The sequence below is a fragment of the Schistocerca piceifrons genome, chromosome 6, assembly GCF_021461385.2.
Source record: "Schistocerca piceifrons isolate TAMUIC-IGC-003096 chromosome 6, iqSchPice1.1, whole genome shotgun sequence".
Classification (NCBI taxonomy): domain Eukaryota; kingdom Metazoa; phylum Arthropoda; class Insecta; order Orthoptera; family Acrididae; genus Schistocerca; species Schistocerca piceifrons.
In genome coordinates this window covers 292560326-292576986 of record NC_060143.1, presented here as the reverse complement: position 1 = coordinate 292576986, position 16661 = coordinate 292560326, and the positions used below count along the sequence as shown (strand labels likewise).

The 16661-nt window shown below is 44.4% G+C and overlaps 1 protein-coding gene across 1 annotated transcript in view; it reads right to left on the bottom strand.

Annotated features, from left to right (window-relative positions):
- Nucleotides 1–16661, bottom strand: part of LOC124802740 (oxysterol-binding protein-related protein 6-like) — a 265800-nt gene that overhangs the window by 7889 nt on the left and 241250 nt on the right. Inside the window, exons 16-18 of the mRNA XM_047263723.1 lie at nucleotides 15549–15693; nucleotides 11511–11637; nucleotides 10835–10957 (exon numbers count right to left, since the gene is read on the bottom strand). Coding sequence (XP_047119679.1) covers nucleotides 10835–10957; nucleotides 11511–11637; nucleotides 15549–15693 — 395 coding nt within the window. The remainder of the gene's footprint in view (nucleotides 1–10834; nucleotides 10958–11510; nucleotides 11638–15548; nucleotides 15694–16661) is intronic.

Sequence of the window (16661 nt, the reverse complement as noted above, 5' to 3'; positions counted from 1 at the left end):
GGGAGTGGCATAGATGTGGACTAGGATGTTGTGGAGGTTGGGTGGGTGATGGAACAGCACTTTAGGAGGGGTGGGAAGGATCTCTGGTAGGATGTCCCTCATTTCAGGGCATGATGATAGGTAATCAAAGCCCTGGCGAAGAATGTGGTTCAGTTGATCCAGTTTGGCGTGGTATCGGGAGATGAAGGGGGGGTTGAGAGGAAATGACAGAGGAGACCTGTTTGCAGACTATGTCTGGGGGGATAGAGCGTCTGTGAGGCCTTAGTGAGACTTTCAGCATACTGAGCAAGGTAGTTCTCATCAATGCAGATATGCCATCCCTGATTGCCAGGCTGTATGGGAGGGATTTTTTGGTGTGAAAGGGATGACAGCTGTTGAAAGCCAGGTACTGTTGGTGGTTGGTGGGTTTAATATGGACAGAGGTGCAGATGGAGCCATCAAAGAGGAGGAGATCAACATTCATGAATGTGGTATGCTGGGTTGTGGAGGACATGAAGGAACAAAGATAGGGTGTCTTAGCCTAAAACCTTAAAAGTGTAATTAAGTATTGATATTTCATGCCAATGGTCTGTAAGTTGCCAGTATTGGTACCAATAACATACAGTATGCCCTACAAGCATATTACAGACAAGCAAAATGAGGCCACAATACCAGTTCAAAATGGCTGCCCTACTTTGCAACACACACCTGTCATACGTTATCTGAGGACTGAAGGTATGGAACTTATTGAAACTCATCAAGAAAAGAAGGTCCATTGTGATAATGCAAGTGTATCACTGCAGCAAGTGCATGAAAGGAGTAGAAAATTTGGAAATGGTGTGAATGCTGTGACAGACGCTCACTGCCTGGATCAGGCACACTGCATTGTGGCACTAGAATTTACTACAGCAATTGAAGCTACTGTGAAGGAGAACTGTTGTGTGACGGTGGATGAAACAGCCATATATCTGAATATTTGTCATGGCTCAACACATCACATTGTTCACGATGTGCTTACCTTTGACAAAGAGTTTGCAAGATGGATGTCACAGCAACTCGCTCCAAAACTGAAAAAGAGACATGTTGATGCCTGTGAAGAAATTTTATGGCACTTCGAGACAGCAAGCAGGCCCCACCATGCATGCAATATGTTCAATTTCCAAGAAAACATCAACCACTCATGCTATGCGAGATCGAGCTTTATCATCCATTAGTACGAAGTCTGGGTGCACAGCACCTCACAACAACTGTACATGAGGTCCCAAGACCTCATCATGATACCTGACAGCAGTTAAATATTTCTGATTCACCCGTAGAACTTCATGAAGAGATGTTTGAATGATCAACATAATCTTGCCCACACAATTGGTGATCCTCTTTCCACAATGTTCGGGTACCGAAATCACTTTCCATATTCCTTCAGATGCGAATCCATTGAGAACCGCTCTCGAGGCCAAATCAGGACTCATCTGTAAAAAGAACATTGGCCCACTTTTCAACTGGCCATGTGACATATTGACTTCCTTTCTGTGAATAAGTGTCAAAGGCACGAATACAGCAGGTCTCTTGACAATAAAGGTCACCCTGTCAAAGCCTTTTCTACACCATTTGCCTTGATACGGCACATCCAGTGATCCAGTGGATGCTGAGAGGTCAGATTCCAGTTGCAGTGCAGTACTAAGGTGGTACTGTAGTGCCCTTGCAGCCAAATAACGGTCCTCTCTTTTGTGATGTCACATGTGGTGGGCCCTGCCCTGGTCTTTGTTATACAGTTTTGGTCTGTATAAATGCTTGCCACATCCAAGAAACAACAAAACAATGCACATTAAGCCATCAGGCCACACGAGTTTGTGACTGGTCCTGCTTCCATTCTTCCTATGGCCCTCCACCACAGAGAGTCTGGTAGGCATCTTCTCTGTGCCAAACTACACTGTCTGTGACAGTGTACACAGCAACTGTGGATGCCAGACTACCCATCAAACACTACTCCATTTGATAGGTGCCCTGACGTCACCATTGGCGTGGGTTTTCATTGCCCAAAATGCTGTCTTCTGTGCAGAACACAATCGTACAGACATCTGTAGACAGTTTGTATGATTATATCATGAATTAGACACAGGACGGGGAAATAGCAGTTTGCTGCTTTACTTTTGGACAGCAGTATATTTATATTGTTTGAACCCAGTAACAACTTCAGAAATAAACCATATATAATGGGTTTAAGCACAGATATCTTTACATGTGTTATCTTAACATGTACACACATCAGTGGGCTGGTTGTTTTTTTCCATGGATTGAATGGTATTTCCACAAAAACATCACAAACTTTACTTACTGATGTTTTCTGGATGGCTGTAACTACACCACTAAGTGAACTACACCTGTTAATATAAATTAACTGTTTTGCATCCAGGCGTCCACACTTCAGTACCTGACTTGCCGCTGGTTGGTTTGTGGGATTAGAGAGACCAGACTACTAGGGCCATCGGTCCCTTTTTCCATGAACTTCAAGCCCCCCACAAGGAATAAAAACAGACAATGGGGATGACAAGAGATGACACAGGACAAGAAAGACACAGAGACCAGACAAAAGGAATTAAAATAACACCGAGTGTGACAATGGTTGGCTGACCATAGAAACAAAAAAGGAAAAGCCAACCACCAAGAAATGCACTAAAAACCCCAGTCTAAAACTGTAGGCCAAAGGCCAGACAACACAAAAAAAAGGACAAACACTTAGATCAAGCGATAAAAACCCCTTGCACAAATAAAACTCAAAACTAAATCTGCCATGGCAACGTCATCTGATAAAAGTGCAGGAAGCTTATCAGGCAGTGCAAACGTCTGCCTGAGCGGAGTTAAAAGCGGGCAGTCCAACAAGATGTGGACCACAGTCAAAGGTGACCCCGCAGCAACATAAAGGTGGGTCCTCGTGGCACAATAAATAGCTATGCGTTATCCAGGTGTGGCCAATGCACAGTCGGTAGAGGACAACAGAGTCCTTGCGAGAGACCCACAAGGAGGAGCGCCATGCACTGGTAGCCTCCTTGATGGCCCGAAGTTTGTTGTGTGAAGGAAGGTCGCGCCATTCTTCACCCCAGGTGCGAAGTACCTTCTGTCTCAAAACTGACCTGAGGTCACTCTCCAAAAGGCCAATCTCCAAGGCTAGTGCACCGACAGCCTGTATGGCCTGTAACACGTTCATTTCCCGGGATGCCTACATGCCCCGGAGTCCACACAAAGACCACAGAGCGGCCGCAACGAGCAAGAGTACGGGGGGACTCCTGGATAGCCATCACCAGACGAGAGCAAGTGAAACACTGGTCGATAGCTCATAATCTGCTCAGGGAGTCACTACAGATAACGAAGGCCTCACCTGAGCAGAAGCGGATATACTCTAGGGCACAAGAGATGGCGACCAGCTCGGCAGTGAAAACACTGCAGCCAGCCAGCAATGAGCGCTGTTCATAATGATCCCCTAGAATAAGAGCATAACCAACATGACCGGCAACCATCGAAATATCAGTATAGACAACTTCAGAGCCTTGAAATGCGGCAAGGACTGAACGAAAGCTGCGGCAGAGGGCCTCAGGAGGGACTGAGTCCTTCAGGCCCTGTGCCAAATCGAGCCGAAGGCACGGGCGAGGCACACACCACGGGGGTATATGCAGAGGGCCCGGAAAAGAGGTGGAAGACGGAAAACCTCAAGCCCAGAGAGAAGCACTCCGACGCGAACTGTGATCGTACACCCTGACTGGGGCCGCCGTTCTGGAACATGGATGACCGACTGAGGGAACAGGAGACGATAATTAGGATTCCCGGGCAAGCTACAAAGAGCAACGAAGAGCATTAAGATGCCGCTAGCATGTTTGTTTAAGCTGGCGAATATGAGGCAGCCAAGTCAACCAGGTATCGAAAACCAAACCCAAAAACTGATGCGTCTCCACCACAGCAAGAGGTTTGCCGTCAAGATAAGGCTGTGGCTCAGGTTGAAGAGTGTGTTGCCGGCAGAAATGCATGACACAGGTCTTGGTAGCCGAAAACTGGAAGCCATGCGCTACAGCCCAAGACTGCACCTTTCAGATAGCGCCCTGCAGCTGCTGTTCAACAGCTGCAATGCCAGTGGAGCTATAGCATAGGCAGAAGTCGTCAGCATACAAGGAAGATGAGACAGACGTTCCCTTCGCCACACTGAGTCCATTAATTGCAGTCAAGAAGAAGCAGACGCTTAAGACAGATCCTTGTGGTCTCCATTCTCGTGAACTCGGGAGGAACTATTAGAGGCCACAACTTGCACACAGAAGGAACGAAGCGACAGAAAATTTTGTACGAAAATCGGGAGCAGATCCCAAAGACCCCAACCATGAAGCGTAGAGAGGATATGATGTCGTCATGTCATATGGTATGCCTTCCGCATGTCAAAAAAGATGGCGACTAGATGCTGATGGCGGGCAAAGGTCATACGAATGGCAGACTCTAGGCACACCAGATTATCGGCAGCAGAGCGGAACTTACAGAACCCATCCTGACATGGAGCCAGAATGAGATGGAGCCAGAAGGCCTCAAGACTCAAGTAGCCAACTAAACCTCCGGCTCACCATGAGTTCGAGCAATTTGCAAAGAACGTTGGTGAGGCTAATGGGGTGGTAGCTGTCCACCTCCAGTGGGTTCTTGCCAGGTTTCACTACGGGGATCACAACACTTTCCCGCCATTGCGACGGGAACTCACCCTCAACCCACATACAGTTGAAAAGGTCTAGGAGGTGTTGCTGGCAGTCCACCGAGAGGTGTTTGAGCATCTGGATGCCATCTGGCCTGGGAGCCATATCAGGACAAGCGGCTAGGGCACTTTGGAATTCCCACTCACTGAACGGAGCATTGTACGGTTCACGGTGGCGCGTGTGAAATGAAAGGCTCCGATGTTCCAACTGCTCTTTCAGGGAGCAGAAGGCCAGTGGATAAGTCACAGCAGCAGAACTCTGAGCAAAATGCTCCACTAAATGGTTTGCAATTGTGTCAGAGTTAGTACAGACTGTTCCATTCAGTGAAAGCGCAGGTACGCTGATGGGGGTCTGATAGCCATCAAGATGCCTAAACTTGGCCCAAACCTGCGATGGAGAGGTACAGAGGCCAATGGTGGAGACATACCTTTCCCAGCACTCCTCCTTGCATTGGCGAATGAGGCGGCGGGCTCGCACATGGAGCTGTTTAAAGGCGATGAGGTGTTCCAATGAGGGATGCTGCTTGTGACGCTGGAGTGCCCGCCTGCGATCTTTAATCGCCTCAGTGATCTCAGACGACCACCAAGGCACAGTCCTCTGCCGAGGGGACCCAGAAGAACAGGGGATAGCAGATTCTGCGGCAGTAACGATGCCGGTGGTGAGCAAGTGAACCACCACATTAATGGCGTCACTGGAAAGAGGCTCAACAGTGGCACTGGAGGTGAACAAGTTCCAGTCAGCCTTATTCATAGCCCACCTGCAGGGGCGCCCAGAAGAGTGACGCTGTGGCAGTGACAGAAAGATCAGAAAGTGGTCACTAACGCACAAGTCGTCATGCACACTCCATTGGACAGATGGTAATAGGCTAGGGCTGCAGATCGAAAGGTAGATGGCTGAGTACATGCCATGCGCCACACTGAAATGTGTGAAGGCACCATTATTTAAAAGAGAATGTTCGAGCTGTGCCAATACTTGCTCAACGATGCTGCCCAGGCCTGTTGCCACTGATCCACCCTACAGAGGGTTATGGGCATTGAAGTCACCAAGTAACAGAAAAGGTGGTGGCAATTGGGCTATCAGCGCAGCCAGGACATGCTGCGGGACATCACCATCCGGTGGAAGATGTAGACTACAAACAGTAACAGCCTGAGGCATCCACACCCGAACAGCGACAGCCTCTAAAGGTGTTTGTAGACAGACAGACTCACTGTAAAGGGAGTGAAGGATGTAGATTCAGATGCCACCAGATACCCTCTCATAAGCTGCCCGGTTCCTATAATAACCCCGACAGCCACAGAGGACAGGGGTTCGCATCGGCGGAAACCAAGTTTCCTGAGGAGCAATGCAGAGGAAAGGGTGAAGGCTGAGAAGTTGTCGGAACTCAGCAAGATGGTGGAAAAAACTGCTGCAGGTCCATTGGAGGATGACACTGTCCATGGCTGAGAAAGACGTGAAGGGACCGAGGAGGCAGATTATGCCGCTGGGTCACCTGCTGCCACTGATTGAGTACCTGTGCGAGTGACATCCATTGTGTCTGAGAGTCTGGCGAGATCTAGGTCCTCAGCGGACGCCAGAATCTCTACCTCGCCCTCAGACACAGAGCTTGTAGGTTGTGGTGGGGTGAGTACCACCGCAAGTTCCTTTGTCTTAGAGGTCTTCTTGGACTTTTCTCACTGCTCCTTGGGTTTCATTGGCTGGGAGGGCTTCACCGATTCAGTCTCTGGGACGGAGGAGGATCGAGAAGCCCTACGACCAGCTGCTTGTGGGCACTTATGCCACTGCCAGGCATTACCCTTCCCACTTGTGGAAACCTGGGAAGGGAGGGACCCAAAGGACCCCTTGCGAGCAAGAGGAGCCGAAGAAGTTGGACGCTTCTCCGGCTTAGAAGTGGGGACGGACGTGCCCAATGGGTGGGGGTGGGGAGGGAGGGTTGTTGCTCCCGAAGTAGGTGGCGCAGGAGCAACAGCGTGGGTAGTGCGCCCCTTGGACAAGGGGGCATGTGGAGTTGTAGGGCTCGATGAGCCGACTGGAATTCGCTGAACTGATGGGGCTATCACGGTTGTCATAGCGGCGGCATATGAGGAAGTCATTCGCACAGGATGGAGTCATTCATATCTCCTCTTAGCCTCAGTATAGGCCAGTCAGTCCAGGGTCTTATATTTCACGATTTTCTGGTCTTTCTGTAAGATCCTGCAGTCTGGCGAGCAAGGTGAATGATGCTCTCTGCAGTTGACGCAGATGGGAAGTGCGGCACATGGAGTATTGGGATGTGATGGGCGTCTGCAATCTCAACATGTGAGGCTGGAAGTACAGCGGGAAGACATATGGCCGAACTTCCAGCACTTAAAGCACTGCATCAGGGGAGGGATATAGGGCTTGACATCACAGCGGTAGACCATCACCTTGACCTTCTCCGGTAATGTATCACCCTCGAAGGCCAAGATGAAGGTACCGGTAGCATTCTGATTATCCTCCGGACCCCGATGAACACGCTGGACGAAATGAACAACTCGCCGCTCTAAATTAGCGTGCAACTTGTCATCAGACTGCAAAATATGGTCCCTATGGAAAATAATACCCTGGACCATATTTAAATTATTATGGGGTGTGATGGTAACTGAAACATCCCCCAACTTGTCACAAGCAAGTAACCTTCGTGACCATTTTTATCAATACTGACCCATAGCGCATTTTGGACAAGCCCTCCACCTCCCCAAACTTGTCCCCTAAATGCTCTATGAACAATTGAGGCTGTGTTGACATGAAAGGCTCCCCATCAGCTCTCGTACAAAGTAGGAACCGGGGCGAATAAGTGTCACTGCCATACTGAGCCTTACACTCCTCCCATGGTGCGGCCTGGGAGGGGAACGATTTGGGATCGTATTCCTGAGCGTTGAATTGAGCCCAAGAATGCTTAGAGACTGCTGGTGGCTAGCCACCAGCAAGGGATGATGTACCATGCTTAATTGCGGGTTATTCGCCATTATGCCACCCACTCCGACCAAGGGCCCTCCACACTGGCGCCACCCAGCCTCAGAAAGGGCCACCTGGCAAGATGGCCATTGCTGGGATTCCCGATGCCTCAGGGAGATAGGCATCTACTCCTTGGCATACGTGGGGAGTTAACAGTGCAGGCATCAGCAGAGTGATCCCTGTGTTGTCAGGGGGCTACAACCAATAGGGTACATGGCACCCCCACCACCACAGACTGGCTACTGTGCTGGACATTAAGTACAAGGAAGTCCATGGTCATCATCTCCGCAAAGAGCAACACTGCACAGTGAAAGGTGGAAATCGCACCCAGAAATGTATCCACCTAAGAGATGGAGAACAAGCGGGACGGCAATACGACGACAAGAAAGCTGGCTAAAGGTCTCAATGCATGATGGACACAATGCTCCATGTAACGCGCCCTTCCCCAATTGGCTCGCTCTTTGGAAGAATTTGGAAATATGGAGGTCAAACCCAAGAGGGGACCATCACATATAGGCCAAAACATTTGAGACTCCTTTTAGTCGCCTCTTACAACAGGCAGCAATACTGCGGGCCTATTCTAACCCCCGAACCAGCAGGGGGATGACCTGTCGCCCAGGAGAAAATAAGCAATAATGGCTTGCTCTTGTCACATGTACTTGGAGGTACTATCCAACCTAAAAATATATGACTTGTAATAGATATAATTATTAGTCTGCAAATGATGTAATTGCTAATTTAATGTCATCCAGTTTACCATCCTCAAGTCACCAATAGAAATATCCACATTTACACCCTTACACCCAGTAGAGTCTGTTATTCACTAATAACCGTTTTTAATTGAATCCATCATTGTCCTCTTCCTAAAAGTTACCACTAAAAGAAAATATATCATTAGAGTGCTGAATGTGAGAGGAGAGATAAATCACTGTTTAATATAGCACACAGCCATTCGTGTTATAGGAGTCTCCAATGATTACTGTAGTGGAATCTTATTGGAAAATCCATCAAAAATAGCAAATAAATTCTGCTCTTATATAAAGACTGTCAGTGACACTAAAGTTAGTGTTTAGATCAGGCTTAGCCCATGGTTTACATACTGGAGAAGACTGTGAAATCTACTGATCAGAATTATGGTGCCAGGACTCATTAAAATGTTTACAGGCTGTATCTCTTTTTCATAATCTGCTATTAAATAATACCAAAAGCTAACTCCAAGATAAGACCTATAGGTAGCACATTTAGCTGCAGGCACCACATTTCCCAACACTTTTTTGTTTCCCAGACACTATAGTGCAGAGGCCATAGTGCACTACATACTGGCAGACAGCCATGAGTGCAAAAGAACTAGATCCATAGGTAGCACATTCAGCAGCCACCATCCCATTTCCTGACACTATATCACAACAAATTCTACTAAAAATGACACTTTTGGAGACATTTGTAATATGATGAATTTTATCTTTGCTGCGTACTTAATGTTTTATGTTTATCATTGCTACATAGTGGGCTGCTCCTCAGCACTCTCTCCAGCTGATGTCTTGGAGTTTTAATGGTCTGATGATGATCGTACCAAGATCAAAACTAGTCACCTGATTAATAAATTTTAAATTTAACTAATTACAAGTCATCCTGTACTGTTTTTATGTAAAAACTGGTATAATGTGGTATCTTGAGCACAATGACTTACTCCATGATCACCAGAATGGATTCCATAAACATCGAGCAAACAAAACTCAACCAGCACTTTTCTCACATGACATCCTGAATGCTAAAGATCAAAGAAATCAGGTGTATGCAATATTTATTGACCTCCTAAAAGTCAATGACTCAGAATCAAACCAATTGTTACTAACTGAAGTACAGGTATACAGGGTATCAAGCAAAATATGTGACAGGACTGAGTATTTCTTGGTAGGGAGGTCACAGCATGTTATCTCAGCTAGAAAGCCATTGACAGAAGTAGAAGCAACTTCACACATGTCCCAGGAAAGTGTGTTGGGTGCTTTAGTTTGTACTGTTATTAATGATCTGGCATAGACTATTATTTGCAATCTCTGATTTATTGAGGTGATGCAGTTATCCAAAATAAAGTACTATCTGAAAGAAGCTATACAAATGTCCAGTCAGATCTCGATAAGGTTTAAAAGTGGTGCAAAGATTATAAACTTTTTTAAACATTCAAGAACATACAATGTACATGTCACACAACAGTAAAAAGTAAAGACTACAACACCAATGAGTGACAACTGGAAACAATTTCATGCTAACACCTGGGTGTAACAATTTGTAGGGATATGAAATGGAAAGATCACACGGGCTTAGTCACAGGTATGGCAAGTGGTAGGCTTTGATTCACTACCTATATACTGGTAAAATGCTGTTAGTTAAAAAGGAGACCAGTTACAAATCACTTGTGCATCCCATTTTGGAACAAAGAAGAGCAGCACAAATGGTTACATGTTTGTCTGACTGCCTGAATTGGCAGATTTTTGAAGACAGATAGTTATTATGCAAAAACATACTACCAAAGTTTCGAGGACCAGTAAATAATTCAGTTTCTTTATCCCCGTAGGTATTGGTCCCATAAGGTGCATAAAGACAACAATGGACTAATTATAGCACACAGAGGGGTTTAAGTAGTCATTCTTCCCAAGTCCTAGATGCATCTCAAACAGGGGGAAATACTAACATGTGGTAGCATTTTGTATACTACTGGCATGCACTTCATAATGGTTTGCACATTAAGTATGTAGATGCAGGTGAAATTTTGAACCAGGTCATGTGACATGTCTGTAGACCTCAATGACTGTGCGCTGTCCTCAAAACACAGAAACCCACATCAAAGTTATAATTATAATAATTCAGTTTTAGTCTGTCAGAAGGAATGGCATCAGTACATATCCCACGGAGTAAGATGTCGTCTTCAAAAATTAGATTGACAATCTAGCCTACATGCAGGCTCGCTATGAATGATCTCCTCTGATTAACAGGATGGTCTGAGGAGCTTTGAAAAATAGGGAGGCAAAAGTGGAAGAGTGAAACTTCACATAAATTTGTGAAGGTGTGTTCAGACCGTCACCCAAAAATATCAGAGGTCTTGATGCAATCCCAATTTTACCACAAAGTTCCAGACAGAAAATGCCACATTAACAGCTCACCTAAACCATTTTGGCTGATGTTGTATACCCTCCTGTTCTTTGCGTTTTCTCCGCTCCCGCTGTGCTTGTTCTAACTGAAGTTTAATAGTCTCTGCTCCAGAAAGGTTCCCCTCTTCTAACAACCTGGAAAACAAACATTCGTAACAGAAAGTCTCATAGTACACAAATAGCACCTCACTTCCAACACAGGCAACAATTTTTTCCAGTTTTGACAAGTTTTACTTTACATTAAAGATATACTGATTCAATTGAAATCTTTTCTATTGATGCAAGGGCAAATCAAATGAAAACAGCAAATTCCTAACAAGAAAATAGAATCATTAACTTTTTAAGTTGATACGCACATTCATAACAGCAAGGACATTATTTAGATGGCAGCTTTGTGCAAATAAACAAATACCAGCACAGAAAAGGTAAAGATGGGCAGTGTAGGTCTAATGAATATTAGGCTAGAATGAAGTGATCAATGAACAACTCCAGACACAGAAAAAGAAATATGGAATATTACTGCATGCCAGAAAAGCTGCACTGACAAAGTCATAAATATCAGAAGTTGAAAAAGCATTTACCTTTTAAACAGTGATTCTAACAGGAAAATTAGCTTCCAAAAATTAAAGATATTCAAAGCTGTTATGAAAAAGATACTCTTTTCATGATACTGTTATTAAATAATTACCTCTGATCAGGTCTGAAGCGGGTGTCAGTTATTGGTAGATATTTTGACATATCTGGATCCAGTTCATTTAGCTCAATAGCAAATCTTGTAAAGCCATAATATAGTTCATAATCTTCTGGCATGGTGCCTGAAAGAATAGGTTAGTCATTCTTATTTGTAAAATAATAAGGTAGGATAACCAATAACCTCTATTAATTCCAGTTTGTACGGCACATCTAAACATTTCAGTCACTAAAAGAATAACAACAGACACAAAGCACAAACCTACAGGCTCATTATAAGGCAAACAAACAATGACTAAAAAAAGGGTATAAGTTAGAGTTTGACACATCATTATCAGTGACATAATCAATAACCCAGTTCCCGTGTGATGAAATTGAGTTGTCTTCTGACACCCTCTCTGGGAACACACTAAATAGACTGTACCAGGGTTGCAGAAGCTGTCATAATGTGCTGGACCCATAAGCACCATGAACAGCCATTGCGCAGTGGATCGTACAAGACATGGCTTCTAGTTTTACAGGTGTCTCATCTCATGCGCACGTAATCAGTTGAACACCTGGCGCATGATCTCTACATATTAAAGATCACGTAAGGTACTACATTCTGCCCTAAACTGATCAACTGTGTCCAACTGACCATGGTGTCATCCTCCACCAATGGCATTACTGTATATGGCATGGAGGGCCATGTGATAAGCACACTGCTCTCCTGGTCATTGTCAGATTTCTTGACCTTGGAACCACTACTAATGGGTTCAGTAGCTCCTCAAATTGCCCCATGAGACACGAGCGCAGGCCATACCAGACCTCCCACCAAGGAAAAATCCTTGACAGTACCAAAAAATGAACCCACGACTCCCACATAGCAGTCATCTGTGCAGACCACACAGCTACAAGGGCAGACATTTCTGCATATAACCAGCTACTATTCATGGCCACAACTAGTGCCCTCACCACATTGCAAAACAGTGCCACACTATATGAGTCTTGTGTTCATACATGGCAGCCTGTGATATACTGTATAAGCAAGCCTATGATGTTGAAACTGACCTAAATATTGCTACATTGATAACTAGATATAATCAGTTATTCTGTTGCCCTCCTGCTGGTTATGGGATTCAGTTTGTCTTTGCACTGATGAAAACTGATGCGCATGGAAAACAGAATTTTATCACTATTGCAATTGATCATTTGGACAAGGTCAACACTGCAAGTATAACTGAGTTGTAAAACATTCAATTCTGAGGTGCCTTCATCTGAAAATTCTTGGAAACTGCACAGTTGTACTCTGTGTTTGGCAGTGTACCTGTTGCAGTCGATAATGCATTGTTAGTGTGTTCTAGGCATATGGGTAACTTAAGTTCAGTTAATATAGCAGCAACCTAAGTACAAGGCCAAAGTGATGCAAAGAAACTGCAAACAAACTAGACAGGATTGTTAGAACAGAATTTGCACATAACTCTTGCTGAATAGGGACCTATTATTTCACACTTGCACTAGGAGGCTCACTTATGACTGTATGCTGTAGAATAATACACGTAAGTGTTGTCCTAATTCAGTATGGACACACATCAGCAGAATAAGGGCACAAATACTTCTAGTAATTCTGCTGATCCAGCACAGTTGTTCAAATGCACAGCACTTAAGAATCTATGGAAGTCAAAGAGTTCAGTTAGCGGCATAGAATAGGGTAACTGAAATGGGCAGAGGTGAATAGCATTCTGGAGAGTGTCAGGAGAGGAAGAATGTACACAAATTAGAGATGTGGTGAATGAGGAGGTAGCCGGGACTGTGCACACATGTGGGTGCATGGAGGAGGATCAAATAAGGAGCAGAGGAGCAGACGTATGGGGAGTGAGGAGGGGGCATGTGCACAAAGGATGGATAGAATGGTGATAGGCTACATGCTTGAACAAGTGGATGGAGCAAGGAATTGTGTGAAAGAGAGGCACAGGCAGTTGGTATAGCATGTGAACATGAGGCAATATAGGATATATGTGAATGAAGGAAGCAAAGGATTACTGCACAAATGTGGATCACAAACACGTGGGTACAAATGAGAGATTGCAAGGAGACGTACACAATGTTAGGGCAGCAAGATGATCATTAGTGAAGGAGGAAGATGGGAAATGGGAATGTATAAAGTTTTGTAGGGTCTAACATGTGAATAGATTCCTTTATTTTTTATATCGTACATGAAATAATCACCTCTCACAATACCATAACTACACTGAAGCACCAAAGAAACTGGTACAGGCATGCGTATTAAAATACGGAGATATGTAAACAGGCAGAATACGGAGCTGCAGTCGGCAATGCCTACATAAGACAACAAGTGTCTGCTGCTACAATGGCAGGTCATCAAGGTTTAAGTGAATGTGATGTTATAGTGGGCCCATGAGCAATGGGACACAGCATCTCCAAGGTAGCGATGAAGTGGTGATTTTCCGTACGACCATTTCACGAGTGTACTGTGAATATCAGGAATCCAGTAAAACATCAAATCTCAGATATCGCTGCAGCCAGAAAAAGATCCTGTGAGAACAGGACCGATGACGACTGAAGAGAATTGTTCAATGTAACAGAAGTGCAACCCTTCCGTAAATTGCTGCGGTTTTAAATGCTGGGCCATCAACAAGTGTCAGCGTGCAAACCACTCAATGAGAGATCATTGATGTGGGCTGTTGGAGCCGAAGGCTCACTCCCGTACCCTTGATGACTGCATGACACAAAACTTTACGCCTTGCCTGGGCCCATCAACACTGCCATTGGACTGCTGATGACTAGAAACATGTTGCCTGGTCAGACAAGTCTCATTTCAAATTGAATCGAGCAGATGGATGTGGACAGGTATGGAGACAACCTCATAAATCCATGGACCCTGCATATCAGCAGGGGACTGTTCAAGCTGGTGGAGGCTCTATAGTGGTGTGGGGCAAGTGCAGTTGGAGCGATATGGGATCCCCAATATGTCTAGATACGACTCTTAACAGATGACATGTACGTATGGATCCCATCTGACCACCTGCATCCATTCATGTCCATTGTGCGTTCCAATGGACTTGGGCAATTCCAGCAGGATAATGCAACACCCCACATGTCCAGAACTGCTACAGAGTGGCTCCAGGAACATTCTTCTTGAGTTTAAACACTCCTTCTGGCCACCAAATTCCCCAGACATGAACATTATTGAGCATATCTGGGATCTCTTGCAGTATGATGTTCAGAAGAGATCTCAACACCCTTGTACTCTTATGGATTTGTGGATAGCCCTGTAGGGTTCACAGTGTCAATTCCCTCCAGCACTAGTTCAGACATTAGTTGAGTCTATGTCATGTCATGTTGCAGCACTTCTGCATGCTTGAGGGGCCCTACACGATATTAGGCAGATGTACCAGTTTCTTTGGCTCTCCAGTGTAGTTACAATCAGCCAGTGGCCATCTTTAGACTGAAGGTGCATGCTGCAAGCTGAGATGTAACATTCCTGTTTCACTGTCAATACTATGGATTTTTAATATTGTAGACAACACAATGGGAATATTACATCAGCATTTGCTGAACACGTGCTATAGTCTGAAGATGACCACCAACTGGTCAAAATCAGATATTATGATGTGAAACACTCATATAAAATATAAAATCATAAAATAACTTAAGCAATCAATTGATCACTTATTCTCCATGCAAAGTATCTTATTTTTCTGCTATGTGAATAGACAGGGAGGGAGAAGGTGGCTGACATCTTCACACTTCTATTTATTTCACTTTTTATTTCATATGACAAATTCTGGGTTACAGCTGTTTGTTTCCTTGATTTCCTAATGCCCCTCACTGGAATGTATAAAAACAGAGTTTACATGAATGATAAGTAGTTGCAGTATATTACAAAGGTTTTGCCAAAATTCTATAGCATTGTTATTATAGTCTGTATTTTGTATTTTTATTTGGTTTTTTGTTTATGCTTTAGAATGCTAAACTAAACATTTGAGACCTGCTTAATTTGTCATCACATTCTTACGTTTGTATAAATACTTACCTGGCCTCCAGATACAGCGTGCTGATGGAGCTACGCCGCAGTACAGTGCTTCACTCCACTTTCCAAACAAATTTTTCACAACCTTGCCATCTTCATTTGTGATCACACCAAACACTTCATGGCGTTTTGCTGACCAATAGCTGGCCTGTGAAAAGTCACCTTCTTAGAGAAACAGCTACATTAGGTACTAAATGTTACTGCTGCAGAATTATGGTGTATTGGACAAGTCTTTCCGTTAAATTCCTTGATATGATGAGGATCACTGCCACTGAATATTTATTTTAATCACACGCTGCTAGTTACAAAATGGAAGGTAATGGCTTTTTATACATTTCCATATCATTTGACCTTTCCCTCTCCAGTGTGATACAAAGCAACTTTATTTTTGATAGATTGTGTTCGTACCACATCTCCAACTCTACTTCATATATTGTGCAACAAATAGTGTTGTCTGCCACATAGTTTATATTGATCTGCAAAGATTTTGTTCTGTTCCATTCACAGATGGGGCAAGGGAAGAATTACTGCTTATCTGCCTCTATGAGAGTTCTTATCATTCTTGCATTATCAAGAGCAGCTTATAGATAACTGAAGACTATTCACGGATTGCACTCTGAAAATCAGTTCTAGAAATTGACTACACAGGTTTTCGACAAACAAGCCTATTATTACCTGCACTTCAGCAGTTTAACACTATTGCCTTCTACTAGTGTGTCACCTGAACATTTCATGACCTTGGAGTAACAGGCCCTTCCACATTAACCACCCATGAAAAGAATCTTAACCATGATGATGTGCTCCCACTATGCACTTACATCTTTAATCTGGGAGCCGCTTGCCTGACAATTCTATAAAGTTCAGACACAAAACCCTGTATAACTTGACATCAGCTTGTAGCATGTTAAGTGACATTTTAAAGTCATGTCTGTGTTCCCCCTCATCTTATGTTGGTTGGCAGGGGGCTAAGGGATTAAACAGTGATGTCATCAGCTCGTCGTTCTTGAGATAGTCAATCTAGAGTTGCTGACATCAGCCATAAATCTGACTGAATTGTGATAGTATGTAAAGTGGTACGACTGAGGCGCTGATACAAAGACTGATGCCAAAGATGAG